The 27,618-nt window shown below is 44.5% G+C and overlaps 1 protein-coding gene across 1 annotated transcript in view; it reads left to right on the forward strand.

Moving 5' to 3' along the window:
- CLVS1 (clavesin 1) overlaps nt 1-27,618 on the forward strand; it is a 162,777-nt gene that overhangs the window by 83,045 nt on the left and 52,114 nt on the right. The window contains exon 3 of the mRNA XM_040354259.1: nt 6,274-6,448. Coding sequence (XP_040210193.1) covers nt 6,274-6,448 — 175 coding nt within the window. The remainder of the gene's footprint in view (nt 1-6,273; nt 6,449-27,618) is intronic.

Below are 27,618 nucleotides of genomic sequence, written 5' to 3' on the forward strand. Positions count from 1 at the left end.
CACGCCCCCCATCCTCATTTGAATTAGGCGCGCTTACGCCGGCCCCATTTACGCTACGCCGCCGTAAGTTAGGTGACAAGTACTTTGTGAATACAGTACTTGTCTCTCTGACTTAAGGCGGCGTAGCGTAAATACGATACGCTACGCCGCCTTAAAGATGCGGCGACCTACTTGAATCTGGCTAATAGATTTTCATTTGACAAATTTCATTTTGAAAATGTTTGTTAGATTCTAATAGTGGGGTCAAATCGATGTTCATTTTCAGCCGCAGTGACGAGAAAATTTGAAGGTGCAGGATGGAAAAAATTTCTCGAAGGAAGGGATTTTCGTACAGTATCGTTTTTGTTGGGAATTATATTTATTCTAAGATCGAATGTTAAAAGCAAGTTAAATTTTCTAATGACATTTGTCCAGTCATCGAATGTACATGCCACTATTCTTGTCCAAAAATCTACTAATGTATTGCCAGCATATCTTCTGAAACAATTATAGACTTTCCCAGTTAGAATTGAGAGGACATCTTAGAATCCATTCCAGCAAGCATTTGCCCCCTGATTCACCATTTTTTTTTGATGAACTATATAAACATGTATCTTTTATTAACCTATTTATTTATGATGTACTTAAACCAAGAACAAATATAATATAATGCAGCTAACCTGTCTTTTGTAGGGATGAGTGAACTGAGAAAAGTTCAGTTTGCTGGACTTTAACAAACCCAGCCGGAAATCTGCAAAGACTGAACAAAGGGCCAGATTCACTTAGAATCGCGGCGGCGTAACGTATCGTAGATACATTACACCATCGCAAGTGCCTGATTCACCAAGCACTTGCGATGAAAACTACGCCGGCAGCCTCCGGCGCAAGGCGGGCCAATTTAAATGGGCGTGTGCCATTTAAATTAGGCACGCTCCCGCGCCGGACCTACTGCGCAGCTGGGTGCCCACGGTAGTGATGTCAGAGAGGAAGAGAACTGAGGCTTTGTGTGGCCACATAGCTGGACCGAGGGACAGGGGAGTGGGTGTTTATTAAAAGTTAGCAGCTACGCTTTTTGTAGCTACTGACTTTGAATAAGCAAAGAAACGACTGGAACTCTGCTTTATCTTCCCAACCTAACCTCCTCTTTTGACTTAAATCAATGGACATACGCTCCTACTTACTCTGAAAGCAACACCCTTGACCTGTTTTTCTTCCTCTGCTCTCCTTGCAATTGTTCCAACACTCCTTTCCTTACTGTGGTCACAACCTTATCAATTGTGCCCTTGTCAACATTCTACCTTTTAGCTTTCTACTTTGTCTCCCTGTGCCTCCACCCACCAACTCATTTATTGCCCAGCACATTGCCAATCATTTCAAAAACAATACTGATGCAATTTATTATGAGATCTCCACTGTCCAGACAGATATTGCCTCCACCTAACTTACCTTGCATTCAGTACCTGTTACTACAGAAGAGGAGGTTGTTAAACTTCCTCTGATGCCCACCTTACCATCCATCCCTTAGACCCTGTTCCCTCACTACTAGTCTGGTCACTTTCCTGCTCTTTGTGCACGCTCTAACTTATGTCTTCAATCGCAGCCTCTCTGCTGGCATCTCTACAATCCCCCCCCCCCCAAATAAAACATGCACTGGTCATCCCCTATTTTTAGTCTTTGCTTGACCCTACCAGTCTGAAAAAGTTAAGATACATCTCCTTGTTCCTGTGTATCTTCTAGGATGTCTAGTCAACTGTCTGAGCTGTCTGAGCTGCTACCCCAATGTAGTAAAGTTTTACCTTGCAAAAAATACCTAATCATGTGCTAAGAATTTATTTTTAATTTTTTTACTCACATACTGTATATTTAAATGATGGAAGTGTTAGGAGCATGTGCGCTCCTGCTCCATCATAGCTGCATCCTAATTTTAGCTATGATGCATTTTCCCTGTCTGTCCACCTGCATTGTGAGGCCAAACTTGATTTAAGCCAGCCAAGCCTGCAGTCTCATGTTTGTGATATTGCATTTTTATCAAGTGCTCCAAGCTCTCTGTCAGCCCTGCTCTGCTTTTTGTACTCCCTAGTTAACAATCTCTGATAGGATATCGACTACTATCGACTACTCTCTGAAATCTGCCTGCCTTTTGACTTCAGATTTGACCCTGACTATTCTAAACCTTGCCTGCCTTGTACCTGGACTATCATTAAACCGCTGTACCTGTTTGCTGTGCTCAGTTTGTGCCTGCCCCGTTGTGGCACTATAGCATGGTGTATAAATCCTGGGGCAATCGAGTACCAGTAAACCTGCTTGCCTTATGGGAAACGAGACTGCTATAGACGAAGAACACGGAATCCAGCTTTAGTGCCTGACCACCTGGGTTAAGGGTAAACCTTACATGAAGTCAGCAGAACTTCATAACATTCACTACACTCTGGGGCACTTCCTACAATTTCAGTCTTTTGGAAAACAAATTTTATAATATTCACCCCACCCCCCTTGTTCCCCCTCCCCAACTTTTCTATTAAGATCACTAGCACAACAATATGTCCCTCCACTAATCCCAGAGTGCTGGGTGTAATCCTAGACTCTCACCTGTTTTCAGCCCCACATCCAATTATTGTCCAAGTCTTGCCACCATCACCTCCAGACCAATTCTAAAACATGCCCCTTCTTAATCAATGATACCAGCATGCTACTCCCTTGTTATCTCTTGTCTTGACTATTGTAAATACCTCCTTGTTAACCTACCTTCACACAGGCTATTCCCCCTACAGTCTATCAAAAATGCTGCTGCCAGACTCACCCACCTTACCAATAGCATAGTGTCTGCAACCCCTCTTTGCCATCCCTCCACTGATTTCAAATCGACCAACAAATTAAATTCAAAATACTAAAAACAACATACAACTCTGCCCCAACTTCATTGCTAAACTCATCTCAAAAATCTCTCAAACCATTCTCTTTGCTCCTTCAAAGACCCCTTGTTCTCTTGCCCCCTTGTTGCCCCCACAGCCTCTTCTATCCTCTGGAACTACACCAACTTGTATGGCTACCTCCTCTGCCTGCCTGTTTGCCCTGAAAACTCAGCTCCTCAGGGAAGCCTATCCCTTGTCCACCTAACAGCTGAATTTTACTGTTTCCAGCAACTCATCCCCACACAGTCAATACCTTTTGTATCACTTGCCTTTTAGATTGTTATCTCTCATGAGCAGGGCCCTCATAACTCACTTGTGTGTACGATCTCTCTTTATATTGTAAAACATTGCACAAACGTCTTTCACAATATAAATTATGTATAACAATAGTTAATAATAACTTAGGGCCAGATCCACAGAAGAATTACGCCGGCATATCTAGTGATACGCCGCGTAATTTCAAAGTTCCCGCGTCGTATCTTTGTTTTGTATCTACAAAACAAGATACGACTGCATCTGGGCTCGATCCGACTGGCGTACGTCTTAGTACGTCGTCGGATCGTAGGTGTATTTTTCCGCCGGCCGCTAGGTGGCGTTTCCGTCAAAATCAGCGTTGAGTATGCAAATTAGCTAGATACGGCGATCCACGAACGTACGTCCGGCCGGCGCATTTTTTTACATCGTTTGTGTTAGGCTTTTCCCGGCGTATAGTTACCCCTGCTATATGAGGCGTGCTCAATGTTAAGTATGGCCGTCGTTCCCGCTTCGAATTTTGAATTTTTTACGTCGTTTGCGTAAGTCGTTCGCGAATAGGGATTTGCGTAGAATGACTTCACCGTCGTAAACATTGGCTTGTTCTGGTTTAATTTCGAGCATGCGCACTGGGATACCCCCACGGACGGCGCAGTTGAAAAAGAACGTAATTTACGACGGGTCAAGACGTATTTACATAAAACACGCCCCCATCACATCCATTTGAATTGCGCGCCCTTACGCTGCCAAAGATACACTACGCCACCGTAAATTACGGCACGCTTTCTTTGAGGATACACAAAAAAAAGTAAGTTACGGCGGCGTAGTGTATCTTAGATACGCTACGCCCAACGCAAATATGCGCCGATGTACGTGGATCTGCCCCTAAGTGTATACTTTCCTAATACAGTAATACCTTGGTTTGCGAGTAATGCAATATACAAGCGTTTTAAAAGATGAGCAACATTGTTTTTTAAATTTTGACTTGATATGCAAGTGCTGACTTGATATACGAGCAGTACAAGGATCACAGTTTTACTGGTATATTACAGTGAAATTACACTCACAATGTATATCCCACGTTAAGGAGTCTGGTGCTCATCAATGTAGTAAAACCGCTGGTGTATACAGTAAAGGTCTGGGGGCACTGGTGGCTCCTATCTCTTCCTGGAGCACTCGGAGATGCTCGGAGACACTCAGAGACACTTCCAGCTGGGTGGGGTGGGCGTAACGTGCGTCAGAGCACTGGGAAGTATCAACAGTTCCCGAGTGTCTCCGAGTTCTCCAGGAAGCGCTGGGAGCCACCAGCGCCCCCCACACCTCTAGTCACATACAGTACTACATACACCAGCAGTGGTCGTTGAATAATTCATCTGAGTTAAGATTATTTCTTTTGGGGAAACTCGCTTTTATATACAAGTCCTTTGGATTCATGCTCCTGGAACAAATTATTCTCGTAATCCAAGGTATTGCTGTACCTTGCTCCTTTAAGATCTCTTTGCAGCCAGCCTGACAAAATAGCCCAAAGCACTGAAATCTTCAAAAACTCGCCTCCCTGCTAAGTTTTCTGCTGCGCTATGATTTGTGGTCTTAGCAAAACGTAGCAAGCCTAGTTGTGCCATATTTTTTTTACAGAAATGAAATAAATCTGCAACACTAACATCCTCACAAATGGCAAGAGTAAGCATAGGGATGAAATGCACACTTGAAACAAGCTACCTCCGGCAACTTTTGTTAGGATTACATTTTGAAGTGACGTAGTATGTTATGTTATAAGGGTATCACATTTTTTCTGCATTTGCCTGCAACTATTTTAACAATTTTAATAATTAAAAAAAAAAAGTCTTAAACTGTTACTAAACCCACAACAGTAAAATCAGTCTGTATATTCAGTAAAGCATGCTTGTTATACTTACTGTGGAACCTAAGTGGTTAATGCTCCGCATTGTGTAAAAAGGCTGTTTGGTCCTGTCTTCTCTGGTCCTCCCCTTCTTCTACAGTCCCTAATCCATCTGTTGTTAGAACAGAGACTTAGGCCTAGTACACACGAGAGGATTTATCCGCGGAAACGGTCCGGAGGTCCGTTTCCGCGGATAAATCCTCTCGCGGATTTTGATCTCATGGTTGTACTAACCATGAGATCAAAATCCCCGCGGAATTCCGTCCGCGGTGACGTGTCGCGCCGTCGCCGCGATGATGACGCGGCGACGTGCACGACGCTGTGATATAAGGACTTCCACGCATGCGTCGAATCATTACGACGCATGCGGGGGATGGATTCGGACGGATTGATCCGGTGAGTCTGTACAGACCAGCGGATCAATCCGTTGGACTGGATTCCAGCGGATCGATTTCTTAGCATGTCAAGAAATTTTGATCCGCTGGAAATCCATCCCCGGGGACAAAAATCCGCGGATCGTACACACCAGGGGATCTATCCACTGAAACCGGTCCGCGGATCAATTCCAGCGGATCGATCCTCTCGTGTGTACGGGGCCTTAGGAGTACTCAGCACACGCTCAGTTTGGTGTGTATTGCTAGAGCGTTTTTTTTCCTGGGAGTGTATGTGATTGGCACATCAGCACTGTCCAGACAGAGGGTCAGGGGTCCTGTAGCATCATAGGACATTTAGAGGAGAATGAAAACTCCTCCTACAAGCTATAACCAGACACTGATAGAAAATCATACGACTTCAATATACTACTGATTAGGAAAGGACATTTAGCAGTTTCCATTTACGGTACTAAAATAATTGCATTTCCATGTTCTGTGTACTGTGGGAGACCAGATATAGTGAATGTAGGGTCCTGAGTTTAGTAACACTTAAAAAAAAATGGATTTATTGTTTTAGATTTATAGACATACAGTATATAAATATACCTTATATATAATTATGACCATACATATTCTACTGTATAGTAAGAAAACCTTATGGTGAACCTGCCTCCGTTACTGGGTTCGGGTTTTGGATATTAGCATGAAGTATCCTCATGGACTTGTGTCCTATTTTTTTTATTTAAAATTTGCAGCATCATATTCGATTGTTAAGGTTTTATTTGATAAATACTTCTCAAATAATTTTATTCTTCAAAGGACACATCCTAATTCAAATACTATTTATTTGTTAAAGGAACTCCTTTGTGGACATCTTACGCGCCATTCTCCTCTCACTAGAAGTTCTTATTGAAGATCCTGAGCTTCAGGTCAATGGATTTATTCTAATCATAGACTGGAGCAATTTTTCCTTCAAGCAAGCCTCCAAGCTCACCCCTTCGATTCTCAGGCTGGCCATCGAAGGCTTGCAGGTATGAAGAGACTGAAATGTTTTTCATTTTATTGTGAATACATTTACAGAGAACAAGTATATAAAGTATTTTTTATGTGCATCATGTCTCAGAGCATGTCTCTGTGGAATGTCACCAGACATATTTGAATTTTTTTACCCTTACCTATTATATTTGGAGGGTGCTCCTGGGGTTTGTTGCTGCGCTAGCTTCTTCCTTGGGTTCATTCTCAGATCCCGGGATAGACTTGCCTCACAGATCCTGACTTGCAACACTGCTTATTCAGAACAATTTATACATATGATATATCTTTGCTCCTGATGAGTGGCATCTGGCCACGAAACACGTCGAGCCTATCAATGTCATCATGTTCCCAACACATAGCTTGACCTCAACTGTGATTCATTCAGCTTTTTATACCAGTTACTTCCATGGGATACTATGTGATTTTAAGATGCGTGCATGTACAGTATATATGTATATGAATTCCTTTTTTTTGTATGCCATCGCCTTGTGTACAGATAAAATACTCATGTTCAACCATGTATCACATGTTTATGAGGTATGCTTTGTTTATATGTATATTAAACAATTTTACAGTTTCTCCTACCACGCATCTTGTGCCTCACTCAAAGTCCCAAAACCCCCCTTCTTATTTCTGATTTTAGGGATACATGTGCCCAGGTTCATAATTTCCTTATAATTTTGATAAGAAAAGTTTGGAGTTTAGGTAGAAGGTAGTCTACCCATCTTAATACCAAGGTAGGTGTCCTCTATTCAACAAGTTGTTTCTCAGCTTGGTTAGGTCCTGATCTAACTTTGATGTAAACACCAAGAGTTCATCAGGTAATAAAGCTGTCTCCTATCAATGAGAGATAACTACATAATGGCTCCATCGCAAGGTTGAAAAGCAGTAAAGCTGGTGCGCATGCGCGGCGCGATGCGGGACAGACGTGGTTGAGCTGAGCTCCGTCTGACCAGGACTGTCGGCACGATCCCGGGGCTAATCCGACCTCACAACCACCCGAATTTCTCCTGCACCCCCGTGGGACATCTCGGTGCATGCCATCCGCCAAAAAAGGGCGCAAAAGCTGCTCACAGCACTCTCTTACCAACTACCTCCTGGACTTGGAGCGCTCTGCAGCTGTAAAAAATATGACCCAAAATGGCGCCGACACAGGCCCCCACGCGGCTTCCAGTAGCCCCACTCCGACACAGGCACTGTGAGTACTCTCCTCATCTCACTAAGGCTGATCTAGATGCTAGCTAGCCATTTATGAAAAGCTGGTAGGCACGTTAGAACATGAGCTGCACAAATCCACTAATGCCCTGTCACAGGAGATTGCCAGCACTGGGGGCCGCACTGACATCCTAGAAGCTAAACATGATGAACTAGCCATCGCACACAATGATCTCAGGAAGGACTAGGAGACATTGGCAGATGGTTTCTCCTTCATGCAGACACACGTGGAAGATTTAGACAACAGGAACAGGCGCAACAATATAAGAGTACGCGGCATCCCTGAAACCGTCACAGATATTTCCCAGGCTATCACAAAATTGTTCCACAATCTTGTTCCAGATAAACCTATATCTGCCTTTGCCTGTGACCAAATGCATAGAGCACTGCGCCCTAAACCTACCCCAGACAAACCTCTGCGTGATATCATAATGTGTATGAAAGACTTTGTTACCAAGGAAGACATAATGAGGGCCTCCAGAATCACACCCAATATCGAATTGGATGGCATAAAATTACAGATATATCCGGATATCTCTCCTGCGACTCTGGACCGAAGACGCAGGATGAAAGAAGTTACCTCTATCCTTCAATCTGCTAGGATTAAATATCGATGGGGTTTCCCGTGTAAATGATCAATTATGCATAATGGAACCACCTATACGGTTTACAACATCATTGAAGGGAAAGATCTCTTAATTAAACTGGGCCTGCTTGAACAGGAATCGCCACGTAACTTTTCTACCACAGCCAGGGCATCCCCTGTATAGTCAACCCCCTCTTCTAGGCGCTCCCAAAGAGAGCAGAGAAGATGGCAACACTTCTTTCAAGATAAAGCACCTTTAAAAAACTTCCTTCAGGTCTCAAAACTTAATTATGATGCCATTCTGATCCTTCTTCAAACTGCTCCGCCTCTTATGGGTTGCAGGTTACATCTTTGGACAGTTATGTTTTGTTTTTGCAGTTTTGATGTTCACATGCATTTTGGGTCTGTTTGTTTTCCACTTGTTGAGGTATACGACAGCCCTCATCCACCCGGTTTTACAGCCTATGGACTCTCTCAACCGATGGTCATCTGAACTCTTTCAAGCGTATTTGCTATTAGAAGAAATATCGCCACAGGTTGACATTCTCTTTAAAAGTCTTTCCATAAGGCTTCAATTACCTGCTACTAGTTTCACTTAATATTGCGGCTTTGATATGTGTTTTATTTTTTTTTCCCAGTTTGCTTTCTTTACAGAAAACTGAACCCTGTCTGCATCCCCACACTTAATCCTCTGTCTGCCATAGATGTTAATCTAACTTCCTATGAAATCCAGATCTGGGACTGATCATGTATGTTAGCACGTGGGAACAGCCTCCCTTATTGTCTCAACATTTTGGTCCTACCAGGTTTTTATTTTATTTTTATTTATTTTTATTTTTAAGTTTTTTTTTTATCCTTCTAAAACTAATCACATGCTGTGTTGAATTTTTATTACCATGCACACTTTTTTTTTCAGTATTAACTTTGTTAAAGTTGCCGGCATATCCGCCGTCGTTGGTTTGCACCCCATTTTGCTTGCGTGGTCTGCTACCCCACCCCCTTTTGGATGGAGCGAAGGATACTGTTGGCAAAATCAGGACTGAATTGTCCTCAGGTCAAATTTGCTAGACTAGGTGACTATTTTGTCCCCTAGCCCCCTTAATCTATATCTTTACCTTGTTATAATCTATGCCCTTTTGGCTACAGTATTATACAGAAATTTAAATGGAAGACTTTCTTTATTCTCCTATTTCAGGTATCTTAGCTCAGATTTTATAGTGCAGAGATTATTTTTGTCATATGCTCTTTTTTCCTACAATATGGTTAATATTTCATACGCATATATATATGGTATAGTTCTAGTATTCAATGCACTACTAGTATACGTAGACCCTGCTCTCTCATTGTTTTCTACAAGTCAATTTTCCTCCATCATTCCTATCATAGTTAGCTCCTCCTCCCTTTTCGGAAATGGGTATTAAAATTTTCTCACACAACGTCCAAGGATTCAACTCCCCTCATAAACAAAATCACTAATATCATAAAATCCCTTAAGACTTCTACTGCCCCAGGCCCTGATGGCTTTTTGTCTTCTTACTACAAAAAAATTGCCCCCCTCTTGGCTCCTAGCCTCACTAAATTATTTAACCACATCTTGCTCGGCGGACATTTCCCGGATGAGATGCTGTTAGCAAACTTGTCACTTATACCCAAACCTCAAAAAGACCACACCCTACCACAAAATTTCCGCCCAATCTTAGTTCTTAATAACGACCTTAAGCTATTTGGAAAATTACTGGCAGGTAGACTTGTCAACGTCATTACTTCCCTAGTACATTCTGACCAAACCGGTTTCATCCAAGGCAGGCAAATTGTAGACAACATCAGACTTGTAGCCAATATAGTACAAGATGCCAACCTGCATTCCCGCCCCATATGCTTGCTAAGCCTAGACATACACAAGGCCTTTGACAGTGTCGTACTTAAATCACCTTGTCCCTAAATTTGGCATTTCTGATAATGTTTTTCACGGCTTTAATGCTCTCTACCATTCTTCTCAGACTAGAATTAAAATTCCAGGCAATAACTCAGACTTCTTTCCTTTGAGTAGGGGAACCAGACAGGGCTGCCCACTCTCTCCCCTCCTTTTTGCTCTAGCAATAGAGCCGCTTGCCCTCACCATAAGAAAAAATGTCAACATTAAAGGGTGCAGCAAGGGTCACAATCAATTTAAATTAAGCTTATACGCAGATGATGCCCTTATATTTCTTACTGACCCGATAACTTCCATACCCAATTTCCTCTCAGAACTAGACTCTTTTCACAAACTTTCCGGTCTGTTCATTAACACTAATAAATGCGCAATGCTACTTATCAACTGTCCACCGGACCTACTATCCTACCTACAGAGTGCTTTCAACTTCATATGGTCCCTTTAAATACCTTGGGGTGTTTATAACAGCCTCCCATAACCTATTATATAAAGATAATTATATCCCTCTTTTCTCCCATATAAGCTCTTTAATTAAGTCATGGTCCTCATACCATATTTCATTTTTAGGTAGGATCTGTGCCTTCAAGATGACAATCTTGCCCAAGCTACTCTACCTTTTCCGGGCCTTACCTATCAACATCCCTAAAACGTGTATAGAAGCCCTTCAACGTGAAATAAACAAGTTTGTATGGAATAACCTTAAACCCAGATGCAGTTACATTCTTATGCACAGACCTCAAATTAAAGGTGGTTATGGCCTCCCACACCTTTGGCACTACTATTTAGCTGCAAGACTCACACAGATGGCACAATGGTTTTCCTCTGAAACTTATATCCCCTGGCTGAACTTCTAAACCTCCTTTATAGCTCCCTTGAATTTAAAGGGCATACTATGGTCCAACATGAAATCACACCACTCTCTACTTAAGTAATACAATAGTAGCCCACTCTTTACAGTTATGGAAAAGAAATAAAGAATCCTTCAGTCTTTCCTCAGAGACTCCACCGCTGGCCTCTTACCTGGGCGATCATAGATTCTCCCCTGCATATTTAGACAACTCCCTATTCCACAGTTGGATTCAAAAAGATCTGACTACACTCAAATCTTAGTAATTGATCTGAAATTCCCCTCCTTTGCCACACTTCAATCCAAATTTAAACTTCCTACCTCGGAGTTTCCCCAATATCACTTAATTCAAAATTTCTATGCTACTTACTATTCTTTGTCTATTAAACCCCCCAACACATTATTTGAACACATTTGTATATCCTCTCCTAGGGACAAAGGCCTAATTTCCCTCCTATATAGCTTCTTAAATAGCTTACACCAACCAGAGAAATCAAACCCAATGCTCAACTGGGAGGCTGACTTAGATTGTCCTTTCACGGTTCAGTCCTGGTATAAGATGATTGATAATCTACGCAAATGCAACCGCGCAGTAGCATTTAAAGAAACCCCGTTAAAACTGATTACAAGATATGATATGACACCAGCAAAAATCCACTCCTTCTACCCCACCGTTTCTCCTGCTTGCTTTAGGGGTTGCTCAGAAGAGGGAAATTATCTTCACATTTTTTGGAGCTGTAAATTATTAGATCCCATCTGGCAAGCAGCGATTGATAAACTGGAATCTACCTGCAAATCGAAAATGACCCTCTGTCCTCTAATATGCTTACTGTATGCTAATGTCCCAAATGTTCCCCCACCCTGCAACAGAATGATTCACTCTTTGATTAGTTCCATTCAATGGATGATAGCTTTAAACTGGAGATCATCTAACCTGCTTTGGTCCCAGGTATTATCCAGGATGGAAGCACTTAGATTATCTGAGAGAATCCACCATACACTACTAGATAATATACAAACCTTTGATAAGAAATGGATCTACTGGACGCCACCGTAAAGATAGTGCTTATACAATGTTCAACCCAACCGATAACCCTTGTCTCATATTTCTCTTCCCTTACTAGTCCTGATGATTTTAATTATTTCTATACGTCATGGAGAAATGTCTTAAATTAGGGTATAAATCATTATATAATATATGAAAAAAGTTCGATGCGCTACTGTGAGTAGACAAAATAGGATAAAAGGTGTGTTAAATATACCTGGTGCAGCTATATCTGAAAGTGTTCACGTAACACGAAAGTAAAAGCAAAGTAAGAATGTGATAAGCGCTCCAAATATAAGATAAATCACAACAAAGGTATGAACATGTGATTCAAATGAATATAATAAACCGGAATATGTGACAAAACTCTAATGAGTATAAAGAGTGTGTCCAAAAGGTGATGCAGGGGTATGACCTATAGCTGTGGTAGGTATCTGTTTAATGCACCAAATACAAAAATAAATAAAATATGCAGGCAGCATTTTGAATATCGTGGGGACGCGGCGTACAAACTACCGCCTTACGTCCTGATGGCCTCCGGCTTGTGCGGATAATCGAGTCGAGACTGAGGATTATCTGCACAAGCCGGAGGCCATCAGGACGTAAGGCGGTAGTTTGTACGCCACGTCCCCGCGATATTCAAAACGCTGCCTGCATATTTTATTTATTTTTGTCTGTACAACCCCCCGTATTTGGTGCATTAAACCATGCTGGGATTTTAACATACTACACCATTGGAGGCATTCCCCTTTTTTCCCTTTTGCATCTCACATTCGGAATCATTGAACCTGGATTCTGTGGAGCATCTGAACAGTGCAAGCCAGCAATCCTGGGACAGATGAGACCTGAGACTCCGGCACTTGGAGAGACAACACTATATGCGCACATATAGCACCCTTAAGGTAAGGGCACTACAACATCTGTGTGGATATTGCACTACAATCAGAGTGAAGAACTTGAAAATTGGAATTATATATCATCATTTCCATAGACTGCTAGATCATCACTTATTTTGATTTGATTTTATATCACTTTTATTTTGCACATTTCTGTGGTTTTTGATGCATGTTGTTACGCAGAGGGTCAGATACATACCACAGCTAGAGGTCATACCCCTGCATCACCTTTTGGACACACTCTTTATACTCATTAGAGTTTTGTCACATATTCCGGTTTATTATATTCATTTGAATCACATGTTCATACCTTTGTTGTGATTTATCTTATATTTGGAGCGCTTATCACATTCTTACTTTGCTATAAATCATTATATATTGTAACTCTTTAACCAATTGTTATTACCATAGTACAGGGCTCGACAAATCCCGGGCGCCAGGTCGCCATGGCGACTAGAAATGGTGTCCTGGCGACTTGGCTTGGAAGGCTTATTACCTTAATAACTTATTATAGTTATTACCACCAGATGTGTGAGCTGGCGCCATCTGGTGGAGGCAGTTGGTATTACAAGTTAAGCATTACAAGTTAAACAGCAATTCTAATGTCATTTTTCACTATTTTTCACTGCCAACCTAGTTCCCTCTAATTAGAACCCCCAAACATTATATATTTTTTTTATCCTAACACCCTAGAGAATAAAATGGCGATCGTCACGCTGTATTTGCGCAGCGGTCTTACAAGCACACTTTTTGGGGAAAAAATGTAACTTTTTTTAATTAAAAAATAAGACAACAGTAAAGTTATCCCCATTTTTTTTAATATTATGAAAGATAATGTTATGCCGAGTAAATTCATACCCAACATGTCATGCTTTAAAATTGCGTCCGCTCGTAGAATGCCGACAAACTTTTACCCTTTAAAATCTTCATAGGCGACGTTTAAAAAAATCTACAGGTTGCATGTTTTGAGTTAGAGGAGGACTAGGGCTAGAATTATTGCTCTCGCTCTACCAATCGCGGCCATACCTCACATGTGTGGTTTGAACACCGTTTACATATGCGGGCGCTGCTCACGTATGTGTTCGCTTCTGCGCGCAAGCTCGTCGGGACGGGGTGCGTTTTCTGGCTCCTAACTTTTTTAGCTGGCTCCTAAATTTGTCAACCCCTGCCATAGTATCACCTCATTTATCTTCTCCTTGACAATACACCTTTGTATATCTAATGTTTATCTATCCATTACTGTTTAAACCTGTCACTCTGTACTGTGAAATTTTGTCATTTTCCTGTCTTCCAAATAAAGCTTTTTGTAAACAAAAAAGAAAAGCAGCAAAGCTAAAGAACATCCCTGGCAGTGCCTTTCTAAAGTTGTGTGTGGGGCAGTGGCGTACCAACGGGGGTGCCACACATTGGGGGGGGTGTCGCCCCACCCTCCACGGCAACAGCGGGGCGCCAGGCACAGATGGCAGCGGTGATGCTATGACAGTCAGGGCAGGGATAGGTGAGCTGTGACAGGGTGCGGGGGTGCCCGTGTGGGCTGGCCGCCAGATTCACTCTGCACGGCTCACAGCCAGGGGAGAGAGACAGTGAGCGGTGCTGAATAGAGGACAAGTGGCAACTGCTGGACTTAACTTTTCAAGTTAACCAGCAGGTGATTGGTTGCTAGATGATCCTAGCAACCAATCATTAGCTTGTTAATATGAAACATTTACTCCAGCAGTTCCCACCCTCTATTCTGTGCTGCTGTGTCTCCAGCTCTGCATGCATGCCCCAGTAAGGTAAGAAGGAGCAATGTGTAATGTGCAGGGGTCCACAGCTGGGGTGAGGGGCTGTGTAATGTGCAGGGGTCCAGAGCTGGGATGGGGGGCTGTGTAATGTGCAGGGATCCAGAGATAGTGTGGGGGCTATGTAATGTGCAGGGGTCCAGAGCTGTGGGGAGATGTGTAATGTGCATGGGTCCACAGCTGGGGTGGGGGGGCTGTGTAATGTGCAGGGGTCCACAGCTGGGGTGGGGGCTGTGTAATGTGCAGGGATCCAGAGATAGTGTGTGGGGGGGCGCTATGTAATGTGCAGGGATCCAGACCTTTGGGGGGGGGCTGTGTAGTGTAAAGGGGTCCAGAGGTACAGTTGTGTAGAGGGGGTACACAGTAATGGCAAAGAGATATTGGGAGGTGCAGAGGTATGCAGGGGTTACAGTGGGGTGTTTTTTACATTTTAAAGTTGAGGGGGTGACAGATATAAAATCTGCCCCGGCTGCCAAATGCTCTAGGTACGCCCCTGGTGTGGGGAGACAGAAAACTGGGAGATTTATACATTCTGGATAGGAAGTGGTTACGGGATCCTGAAAAGCCAACCATAAAATACATTGTCAAAAGGTTATTCTGTGTCTAATGAAAATAATGCCTTTCAGGGTACTGGATATGTGTCATTAAAAACAATTGTGCCTCATCATTTGTTGTCAATGGGAGGAATTGTGCTCTATCATTGGTGTCATTGGGCCCCATTGTTGGTATCATTGGGTCCCATTGTTGGTGCCATTAGGAGGAACAGTGCCCCCTCTTTGGTGTCATTGGGAGGACTTCTACCCCTTAATTGGTGTCAGTGGGGAGAATTATACCCCATTGTTGCTATCAATGGATACAAACCGTGCCCCAAGAGCCAGGAGCAAGCAAAGGGCTGCAGTTTGACGACCACTGCCTTATAGGAAGCATTTACATTTACAATTTACATTTTTCATTACTGCTGAAATCATAATTACAGGTAGAATATTATTTAATGGGCGATTTGGATTTGGAGATTTGCAGCTTATTTCTCTTGTAATGTTTTAAAATCATATTACAGCTCTATTGTAACAGCTCTTTGTAACACAAGCACATAATATTACATGTTAAATCACAGCTACAATATCTCTTAAGTTACTAGGTTTCCCTATGACCTCCAGTGGTCATACGTGAACAGGGCAGAGCTGATCCAGCCTTGTCCTCTCTCCCACTACTATGCCAACAGATCACTATTATAGGAATCTATTGATTGCCAATATAAGTGCAAGTCAGATTATGTCAATTGATCTGTTGGTGTAAAAAGGCGCAGGCAGATACTTTTACATTTTGCCTCAAGGGAGGAGAGTAGTATGGTAAATCCAAAAAAACACCTTCTTCTTCCACCAGCAAAATTAACAACATCGTCAAAAGTCACCCCATAACACAGTCTTTTTTTCTACTGCCCCCCTCTGTCGCTAAATGTAATCTTCAACATTTAAATATTATTTTGCCTCTGTGCTACTTTAGGAAGTTAATGGAGGCGGGTTATGAGTGGTGGTCTGGTCTGGACTGTATGTTTTGGGGTGACTTTTGATAAAGTTGTCAGTTTTATTGGTTGTTGTGTTTTTTGTATTTACCATAACTGAATTGTGTGTATATATATATATGTATGTATACAGTTGTGCTCATAAGTTTACATACCCTGGCATTTCTTGGCCATTTTTCAGAGAATATGAATAACACAAAAACCTTTCTTTCACTCATGTTTAGTTTTTGGCTGAAGCCATTTATTATCAATCAACTGTGTTTACTCTTTTTAGATCATAATGGAAACAGAAACTACCCAAATGACCTGATCAAAAGTTACATACCCCAGTTCTTAATACCGTGTATTGCACCCTTTAACATCAATGACAGCTTGAAGTCTTTTGTGGTATTTGTGGATGAGGCTCTTTATCTTCTCAGATGGTAAAGCTGCCCATTCCTCTCCAGTTCCTGTAAATTCTTGGGCTGTCTTGCATGAACTGCATGTTTGAGATCTCCCCAGAGTGGCTCAATGATATTGAGGTCAGGAGACTGAGATGGCCACTCCAGAACCTTCACTTTATTCTGCTGTACCCAATGACAGATCGTCTGGTGTTTTGGATCATTATCATGTTGGAATGTCCAAGTACGTCCCATGCGCAGCTTACTGGTTGATGAATGCAAATGTTCCTCCAGTATTTTATGATAGCATACTGCATTCATCTTTCCATCAATTTTGACCAAATTCCCTGTGCCTTTTTGAAGCTCACACATCCCCAAAACATCAGCGATCCACCTCCGTGTTTCACAGTAGGAATGGTGTACCTTTCATCATAGGCTTTGTTGACTCCTCTCCAAATGTAGTGTTTATGGTTGTGGCCAAAAAGCTCAATTTTGGTCTCATCACTCCTAATGACTTTGTGCCAGAAGGTTTGAGGCTTGCCACCTCATCCCTTTAAAACAGAACACATATGAATTACACAGGTTCTGGGGCTAATTGAATGCAGATAAGGCAACAAGTGAGTTTAATTACCACATTAATCAGCCACAGAACATGTGTAATTAATATGTGTTGTGTTTTAAAGGGATGAGGTGGCAACCCTACTTGCCACTGTGCTGTTTGGCGTATTGTAAGCAGGATACTTGTGGCATTGGCATAGTAATGTTTTTCTTCTGACGACTCGACCATGCAGCCCATAGTCCTGTATTTCACCTGTTATTTGTGAGTTTTTCTTTGCATCATGGACAATTTTCCTGGCAGTTGTGGCTGAAATTTTAGATGGTCTACCTGACCGTGTTTCAACAGAACGCCTGGACACCATGGCAACAGATCCTCAATATTACAGGAAACCCTGGTATAATAGCTCTTAACAACTTCAGGGGTACTTTAACACGCCGTTTGTATTTGAGAGGGCACTTTGATAGGCTATCTTACCGAAACAGCAGGGTGGCTGGTAGGCAGTATAGGCTCCTTTAGTAACCAGGTACCAGGTCCTCTTTCCAACTCTCTAGGGTTCCCAGACGGAGCGAGGTGTAGTGTCTCTGCACTATCCCTCCTCGACCGGAACCCCTCCCTAGCTCTAAGCACACTGTCCCTAGCCAGCGAGGATCTTGTCCCTACACTATACACTTTGTAAATGCACGCCAACTGCAGTGTTTTGTTGTTTTATTCATTAAAATTACCCTAACTAAAGATGACCGTGGTGGCCATTCAGTGCAGCAGCATCCAAATGGACAGCTGCTCCCCTAAGGCTGTATTCACACCTAGGCGTAGGCGATTTGCGGCGTTTTGTACCACGATTTGCCACGACAAAACGTGTCGTTTTTATCCGCGGTTTTGTATAGGTCATTGTCAGCTATGGGAAACGCCGAAGCCGCCCGATACGTGCGACAAAAAAGGGCCTGGGACTTGTTTCAGCTTCAGGCGTTCGGCGTTCGGCGTGGAGATGTGAACCATCTCCATAGAGAACAATGTTATTTTTCCCCTCCAGCGTATTGTAGCGTCGCGCTTCAGGCGCCAAAACGCCTAGGTGTGAATGCAGCCTCATTATACCTACAGAGGACAAAGGCTCCTCTCAACCTCTATGCCCTCTGCACAGCGGCTGCCAGAACATCACTGCCTACAGAGGGGGGAATGAACAGCACCTGCCTACATATCGTTGCATATTTTTCTGCAATAAGAAAACTGAAACATGTGTAATACATGTTTGAAAAAAAAAAAATACTAATAATTTATAACCTGCAGTATAGCAAGCAGGCCTTGCTTTTCTACGCCTTGTTTCAAGTGAGAGCACAGGTTTCCTGCACAGAATGTGACTGTTTTCTAGAGGCTATAAAAGCCACAATTACACAGTTAGAAAATTACATGCTGGTAATCAAATGCCTCATTGCTAGAACAATGCTGATATTTTACACACAACGGTTTTTCTTACTGCAGTCTAGATTCTTTTTATTGCAGTAGTTTCACTCAATTGATCTTCTACTTAGCTGCACACAATGTGATCTGACACATGCGTCGTAGCACTTTATTACTGAGGTAGGCCATCATACACCACACACCGCAGTGTCCAGTTAATGGCTGCTGCAGATCTACACACAGGGGTTGATTAACCAAAACTGGAGAGTCCCAAATTTAGTGCAGCTCTGCATAGAAACCAATCAGCTTCCAGGTTTTATTGTCAAAGCTGCATTAAACAAGCTGAAGTTAGAAGCTTATCGGCTAACATGCACAGCTGCACCAGATTCTGAGTGCTCCAGTTTTAGTAAATCAACCCCAATGTGTTTTGGGGATTTCCTTTCTACTAGATATGCACAACATTCCGCTTTGGAAGACATCCAAAGGTATTGGTGCATAGACGAGTAGTGATTAAGTCAAGAGCTACATCCCACTTTGCAGGGTTACGTCTTACTTTTTACCATGTGAAATGATAAGTTAGGTTAGGTCAGTAGTTCTGTCACCTCTGAGTTAGCCTATTTATCGTCTTCTGGACAATGGTACACTGCACAATGAGGGCACACAAAGGGTGCATAACATGGAAAATGAAAGATAGGAATTGCTATGGAGTTTTACTGACAGCTCTTCTTTCAGGCATTTGAAAAAATAGCTTCTCTATGTCCTGGGATTGTAAGTAAAACACAGTAGCTGCTGACTTTTAAAAGGACACTTGCCTGTCCAGGGTGCCCGCGATGTCGGCAGCTGAAGCCAAGCAATCGTTCGGGTCTCAAGTGCCCCGCCGCCATCCTCGGTGAGGGAATCAGGAAGTGAAGCGTTGCGAGCCGCGCGGCGCTATGTGAACGGGCGGACGTCTCCTGGGACACATACAAGGTCCCAGAAGACACCGCTCCCCATTTCCCAGGAGGCAGCACGACGAGGAGAAGAAAGAAGACCCACCACGGACAAGGAAGATTAGGAGATCTGCCTAGTAACAGCCACTTCTGGTAAGTATAAAAAAAAAAGTTATTCCTAATTTTTTGTAGCCTTTTTGGCTATTTTTTTTATGTTAGGGTGGACCTCCGCTTTAAATCAAGATGTCTTTAGAGGCAAAATGTTTTACTGTTTCCAATTGCCCATACATACCTCCCAACTTTTTGAGATGGGAACGAGGGATACCTATAAGCAAATGTATGTAGGCATAGGACACACCCCCTGCCACGCTCCCTTTAAGGAGAATTATACAAAAAAATATTGGTTAAGCCCACAAGTACTTTATTTTTACCATTACTATTATTTTTACCCTTACTATTCCTTTATACTGAATTTTGAAGTTTACAAATGCAGAAGTTTAGTAATTGGATGAAAGGTTTATCACTAGGAAACACTTTTTGAAAAATAAATAATGCATTTTATATACAACTATATAGATCAGACCAAACTGAGGGACAAATGAGGAGGAATGAGGGACATTGGGCCAGATCCACAAAAGGGATACGCAGGCGTATCTACTGATACGCCGTCGTATCCCTGTTTCTATCTATGCGACTGATTCACAGAATCAGTTACGCATAGATATTCCTAAGATCCGGCAGGTGTAATAGTTTTACACTGTCGGATCGTAGGATGCAGTACCGCGGCCGCCGCTGGGGGCATTTCTCGTCGAAATTCCACGTCGGGTATGCAAATTAGCACTTACGGAGATCCACGAAGCGGTTTCCCTTCGTGAAGTCTCCGTAAGTTGTTAGTTTGAAAACGCAAAATTAGGGCTGCTTTTACAAAGTGTAAAGTTAGTACACCATGTAAAAGTAGACCCTTCTTTCCCGCGACGCTGTCAAATTTTTTTTAAATATATTTTTTTCCCGCCGCATCTCTTTTTTTTCCCGACGCAACTTTTTTTTCCCGTCGCGATTCACAAAACTCGGCGCAACGTAACTTCGCGCAAAGCACGTCGGGGAAAATCGCGTCGGGAGCATGCGCAGTACGTCTGGCGCAGGAGCGCGCCTAATTTAAATGGGACTCGCCCCATTAGATTGGGCACGCCTTGCGCCGGACGGATTTAAGTTACACCGCTGAAAATTTCTAGGTAAGTGCTTTGTGGATCGGGCACTTAGGTAGAAATTTTGCGGCGGTGTAACTTAACTCCCAAAAATTAAGTTGCGCCCGCTGTACGTGGATCTGGCCCATTGTTCCTAATCAGGGACAGTTTGGAGCTATGCCCATACAGTCAACTCCACCAATCAAAATTCTTGTCAGAGAACGTGACTTGTCACCTTATCCCCTCATCCCTTAACCACTTAAGACCTGGACTATTATGCAGGTAAAGGACCTGGCCCCTTTTTGCGATTCGGCACTGCGTCGCTTTAACTGACAATTGCGCGGTCGTGCGACGTGGCTCCCGAACAAAATTCACGTCCTTTTTTCCCCACAAATAGAGCTTTCTTTTGGTGGTGTTTTATCATCTGCTATAAACAAAAAAAGACTGACAATTTTGAAAAAAACACAATATTTTTTACTTTTTGCTATACTAAATATCCCATTTTTTTTAACTATATTTTTTCTCAGTTTAAGCCGATATGTATTCTTCTACATATTTTTGGTAAAAAAAAATTGCAATAAGTATATAGTGATTGATCTATGACAGATAGATTTATGACATTTCTTTTATTAGTGTTTTGTTTTACTAGTAATGTCGGTTATCTGCGATTTTTGTCAGGACTGCGATATTGCGGCGGACAGATCGGACACTTTTGACACTATTTTGGGACCATTAACATTTATACAGCGAACAGTACTATAAATATGCACTGATTACTGTATAAATGTGACTGTCAGCAAAGGGGGCAATTAAGGGGTTAAATGTGTGCCCTATGGAGTGATTCTAACTGTAGGGAGAGGGGACTGACTGGGGGAGGAGACTGATCGGTGTCCCTATGTACAAGGAACACACCATCCGTCTCCTCTCCCTGACAGGACGTGGATCTGTATGTTTACACACACAGATCCACGGTCCTGGCTCTGTAACTGCCGTTCGTGGGCAACTGGCGGATATCGCGGCCGCCAGGCACGCGCATCGGCACCCGAGTGAAGCGCGCGCCCCCTAGTGGCCGGGAGGCTCAAGGACGTCATATGACATCCACCTAGGATGGCAGAGCCACCTTGTTGACGTCATATGTCAATAGGCGGGATGGGAAGTGGTTAATCATGGCTACCACAAAACATCTCAAACAATATTAAATACCCACCCCTCCCATGCACAAGAGCAGGGACAGGTAATCAACCTTTAAAAAGGGAGACACATACTAGGGTTGTCCCGATTACCACTTTTTTAAGACGCTGTTACCGATACTTGTTTTAATGTGATATGATTGTTTTCAAAGCACAATGCAGACTAATGTTATCTTCTTTATAATTGATAGATGACACTGATAGGCAGCACTTATGGGCACTGATAGGTGGCACTTATGGGCACTGAAATGCAGCACTGATTGGCGATTGCTGGCCTGGCATAATAAATTACATGAATGATGAGAGGAATAAAAGGATTTTGCAATGCTATACACAGCATTGCAAAATTCTTCCTTTCCTCTCATCATTCATGTCGTTTATCAAATAGTATATGCTGCGAAGCCCGTCTTGGTACACCTTGCACTTGGATGCAGTAAGCAGCAGCGAAAATCTTGTTAAACACAACCTGAACTATTTAGGCTGAGTGTAACAAGATGTCTGCTGCTGGCTTACTGCAGCCGAGTGCATGGTGTCCCAAGATGGACGTTGGGATGTTCAACCACTGACGGAGACACGGAACGTTACCGAATGTGATATCTTCGGTCACCGATTCTGATGAAACATGTGGCTGCGCCCTGCACCCCGGCCCCACCCAGTTACCTAGTTCCACTGCTGCCAGCCTGCTAAGGACTCCCTCTCCGCCCCCTCCGCCCCGCTGACTTCTGGTTGCGAGCAACGCAGCCTCATTCCCTGTTATCAGATTAGGCTTTGGGAGCATTTGTGTACAAGTGCCTGTGCAAATGCTTTGTATCGGTACCAGTACCAATACTAGTATCGGTATCGGGACAACCTTAACACGCACAATAGAGCTCTGCTCAAAGATGACCACTGGAGCTCATAGGGAAACCTGGTAACTTCAGAGATATTGTAGCTATAATTTTACTTTACAATATTAGTGTGCTTGTGCTACATAGAGCAAACACATATGGTATTATTAAAGGTATACAAAAGGGGGGCGTGGCTTGGCTATGGAGGAGTGAGGACGCACATCGCCTCAGCTCCTCGTACACCGCCGCTACTATCAGCAGCACGGAGGGGCGAATCACCCCCGCATCTACGCAGACGATGTCCCAAGGTCGGCGGGCATTATCCCAGCAGTCGCGGGGGGACGGGACCCGGCAGGAACACTTAGAAGCCTTCTTTGGCGGCACCCGCGGACCGGGCCCTGAAGCCTCCAAGATGGCGCCGACGCCGAGGGGGACGAAAGCTTCCAAGGCAGCACAGAAAGCTGCGGCTGAGCAGCAGCAGCCCCAGGACTCTCAGATACACTCTCCGGAGCTGGTGAGTGATACTGCTCCTCCGCCCTCCCCGGGTTCCTCCGCATCCCATGATCAGGGCCCTGACATAGTGGATGTGCTTAGTGATGGAGACCTGAAACGCCATATTTGGTCTCTCCCCACACGTGCAGACCTGGAGAGATTCACTGCCAGAGTGGAGAAAGCGTTTACAGCAGACATAGCACAGCTTAAGGCGGACACTAATCACTTGGGGGCTAGATTGGAGTCAGTGGAGCAGAGACTGGATGAGGCCTTGCCAGCCATCTCCATGCTGCAGGACAAGTGTAGTGCCCAAGACCAGAAAATAGAAGCTTTACTCTGCCAATTAGATGACTTTGAGAACCGCAGTAGGAGGGCCAATATCCGCATACGCGGCCTGCCGGAAGCCACCGCTCCCAAAGATATTGTCCCTACGCTGGTGGACGTGTTTAGGGAGATCCTGGGTTTGCCTGCAACTGCGGTCATCGAGATTGACCGCGCACATAGGGCCCTGAGACCCCCCTTTTAAGATGTTGATAATCCTAGAGATGTGATATGCAAGCTCCACAAGTACACTCTGAAGGACAGGATCATGCAACAGATGCGTGGAAGGCAGTATTTTGACTTTGATGGGGCTAAATTATCCTTTTACCAAGATATCTCACGACGTACCCTCATGCAGCGCAGAGCCCTTCGCCCGCTGCTGGAAGCTCTGCAAAAAGCAGGTCTAACCTACCGTTGGGGGTTCCCCTTCTACCTCCAAGCATCCAGGAATGGTAAACAAGCCACGCTGCGCACTAAAGATGACCTCCCGCACTTCCTGGATACCCTCGAGCTGGAACCGGTGGATTTTCCTGACTGGAGGGGACTGTCTGAGCACCCCCACCTGCAGCTCCCACAACCATGGACACCAGTTGGCCGTCGGGGTCGCAGGCGTGACCGAAGACGTCCTTCCACCACCTCCCCCCGAGGTTCAGAACCCCCCGGGAACTAACGGACCCTTGACCCTGGTGCCCCCCTTTTTTTTTCTGCTCCCCAGTTGCTAACTGCCCCTTCCTCTGGGACCTTTTTTCACACCTGTGGCCACTTTTGTAGTTTCTTCCCTGATTGGTCCATGGAGGGCCGTCCCCGTCCTGATGGTGTGGGTTTGGGCACTGTTACACTGTGCAACTATGCAGGCCTTGTTGCTGGGGTTGGGGGCCACAATTGGAGCTGCTGAACTGAACCCGCCTTTGTGGACAAGGTAACGCTGTGGCCTTATCCCCCCTTGCCTGACCCGGACCCCCCCTGATGACTTCCTTGGAATCCTAGTTGCCCACTTGACTTGATTTCTCTTTCACTTATTTTTTTTTATTTTTTTATTTTATTTTTTTGAGGTTTGCATTCTGTCTCCCCTCCTAATTGAATGTTTTAAGTTCACTGTGCGGTGGTGTGCGGGGGCCGGCCCTGGTGTCCTGCCCTCTCGATGTTGACCTACGTTCCCCCCATAGGTCGTACCTTGCTAGGTACTTTTTCCTTTTTGGAAATGGGAATGGGCCTCGGGGACTCCTCCTCTATGAGGCCGCCCCCGGGGTTCATCCCCTTGTTGTTTTGGTGTGGGGTTTTCTCCCCCATGTTACCATATGTGATATGTGCTGTTTTTTCTGTCTCTCACCATTTCCTTTTCTCTCCTTTTTGCTTTTTCTCTCTTCCTTTTGTCCTCTTCACAGGAACGGCCTCCGGTTCCACTCCCCGCACCGTGCCCGTCTACGCGATAAGACAGCCTCCAGCCGACGGATTCTCTGATGGCGTCACTTAAGGTACTCTCTTATAATGTCCGAGGTCTTTGCTCTCCATGTAAACGTAATAAGCTGTGGTGGGAACTGAAGCGCTCTGGAGCGCAAGTGATCCTTTTACAGGAAACGCATTTTACACCTAGGTCATTGCCCAAACTGCCCACCCATCTGTACAATCAATGGTTTTTGAGTAACTCACCGGACACAAAATCGAGGGGCACGGCTATTGCCATACACAAATCCTGCCCCTTCCAGGTCACAGGGAGCAGAACTGACCCCTTGGGGAGATACGTTTTCCTGAAGGGTTCGGTCATGGGTCAGAAAATCACTGTGGCTACTGTTTACGCCCCCAATTCGGGTCAGCTTTCTTTCCTAGATAGCACTCTAGACAGCCTGGCGGACTTCAGGGAGGGCATTTTGGTCTTGGGAGGTGACTTCAACGTCAGTCCTGACCCGCAGCTCGACATTTCTCATAAACGCCCCTCCCACTCACACGCCTTTCTTAGGCATTTTCGTAAATCCTTGCAGACCCATCGCCTGTTTGACAGCTGGCGTGTACTTCACCCCTCAGATAGGGATTATAGTTATTATTCGAAGGTTCATGGCGTATACACCCGTATTAACTTAATCTGCGTTGACCACCTGGCCCTGGAGGTGCTTCAAGCTTCGTCTATTGGGAATCTCACTATATCTGACCATGCTCCCGTGACGACTACGTTGGCCATTGAGCCGGAGACCCGTAGGACCTGGTCGTGGAGGTTGAACGAGTCCCTGTTAGACGATGAGGTGGCGGTCTCGGGCGTCGCGGACGTACTATCTCATTACTTTAGGGAAAATACGACCGAAGGGGTGAGCAAGGGGATGGTTTGGGAGGGACATAAGGCAGTGGTGAGGGGGGAATTGATCTCTCAGGGATCTAGACTTAAGAAAGCCAGGCAGGCTGATTTTGATAGGATGTTACAGGCTCTTCAAAAGGCGGAACGGGGACATAAGCACACTGGAGACCCGGAGGCTCTGCGGGAGTTGACTGACATAAGGGAGCTATTCTTGCGTTTGCTAGACCGCCAGGCCCGTAGACAATTGCGCTATATGTCACACAAATATTATGAGCATGGCAATAAATGCGGCCGAATGCTAGCTAGAGCTCTTAGGAAGAAGCGTGCGCAAATGCTGGTGCACAAGTTGTGCTTACCCTCGGGTTCAATCGTGGTCAGGTCCTCCCAAATAGCCTCTGGGTTCCAAGACTTCTACACTGACCTTTATGACCTAAGCTCGACACGCTCCCAGGGGGCCCCTGACTCGAGACTGACGGAAATTCAAGCCTACTTGGCGGCGTCGGGCCTCCCCTCGCTGACGGATGAGCAACGCTCCCAACTGGAATCCCCTATTACCCCTGCTGAGATAGAGACAACAGTGAAGTCTCTGCCCAACGATAAACGTTTCCTACCTCTGCTGTCGGAGTCGATGTGTAGCTACTTCAACTCCATAGCAGACGGGAATGCTATCCCTCGAGAGGCGCTGCTGGCCCACATCTCAGTCATCCCCAAGGAAGGGAAAGACCCAACTTTGCCCCAAAGCTATAGGCCCATATCACTCCTTAATGTGGATGTAAAAATTTTAGCAAAGATTTTGGCCACTAGACTGAAACACCTAGTCCCGCTCATTGTCCACCCTGACCAGACTGGGTTTGTTTCGGGCCGTGAAGCCCGGGACAACTCGGTTAGAGCTATACAGCTCATACACTGGGCACGCACTTCTCCCGACTCTCCCCCGTATCTCATTCTTTCTACTGACGCTGAGAAAGCGTTTGATCGGGTGGATTGGACTTATTTGCGAGCTGTACTGGAAACCATGGGCCTCCATACGCACATGCTGACCTGGATCATGGCGTTATATTTAGACCCATGTGCACAAGTCAAGGTCAACGGACTCCTTTCCCCTAGATTCCCGATCAGAAATGGCACGAGACAGGGGTGCCCTCTGTCGCCTATTTTATTTGCCCTGGTGCTGGAGCCATTTCTACGCACCGTACGGGCTAATATTGATATTAAGGGATTGACAGTGGGTCATACAGAGCATAAGCTCTCGGCCTATGCCGATGACGTGCTATTCCACTTGACGGAGCCCCTGATCTCGTTGCCGAATCTGTTGCGGGAACTTAACCACTTTGGGACGCTCTCTAATTTCAAAATTAACTACTCAAAATCGGAAATTCTCCCGATTCAAATACCCCCCTCGCTGGCTGAACGATTGCAGGCTGCCTTCCCGTTTACTTGGGCTAAATCATCCCTGAAATATCTAGGAGTCCGGTTGACAGACAGATTTGACACCCTATATGCAGCCAATTTCCCCCCCTTGCTAGCCGCAGTGAAAAACGACCTGGCCACTTGGAACAAGACGGCTTTTACCTGGTTGGGAAGGCTGGCCGTGGTGAAAATGAATATCCTTCTCCGCATCCTATTTTACATGCAGATGATACCTATGTCACTCCCTAGGGTATTTTTTACTCAAGTGTCCTGTCTCATATCGAAATTTATATGGCACGGCCGTAAACCACGAATTGCGCTTAGACTACTAACGCGTCTGAGAGAGGCAGGAGGCCTGGGCTTACCA

The sequence above is a fragment of the Rana temporaria genome, chromosome 5, assembly GCF_905171775.1.
Source record: "Rana temporaria chromosome 5, aRanTem1.1, whole genome shotgun sequence".
Classification (NCBI taxonomy): domain Eukaryota; kingdom Metazoa; phylum Chordata; class Amphibia; order Anura; family Ranidae; genus Rana; species Rana temporaria.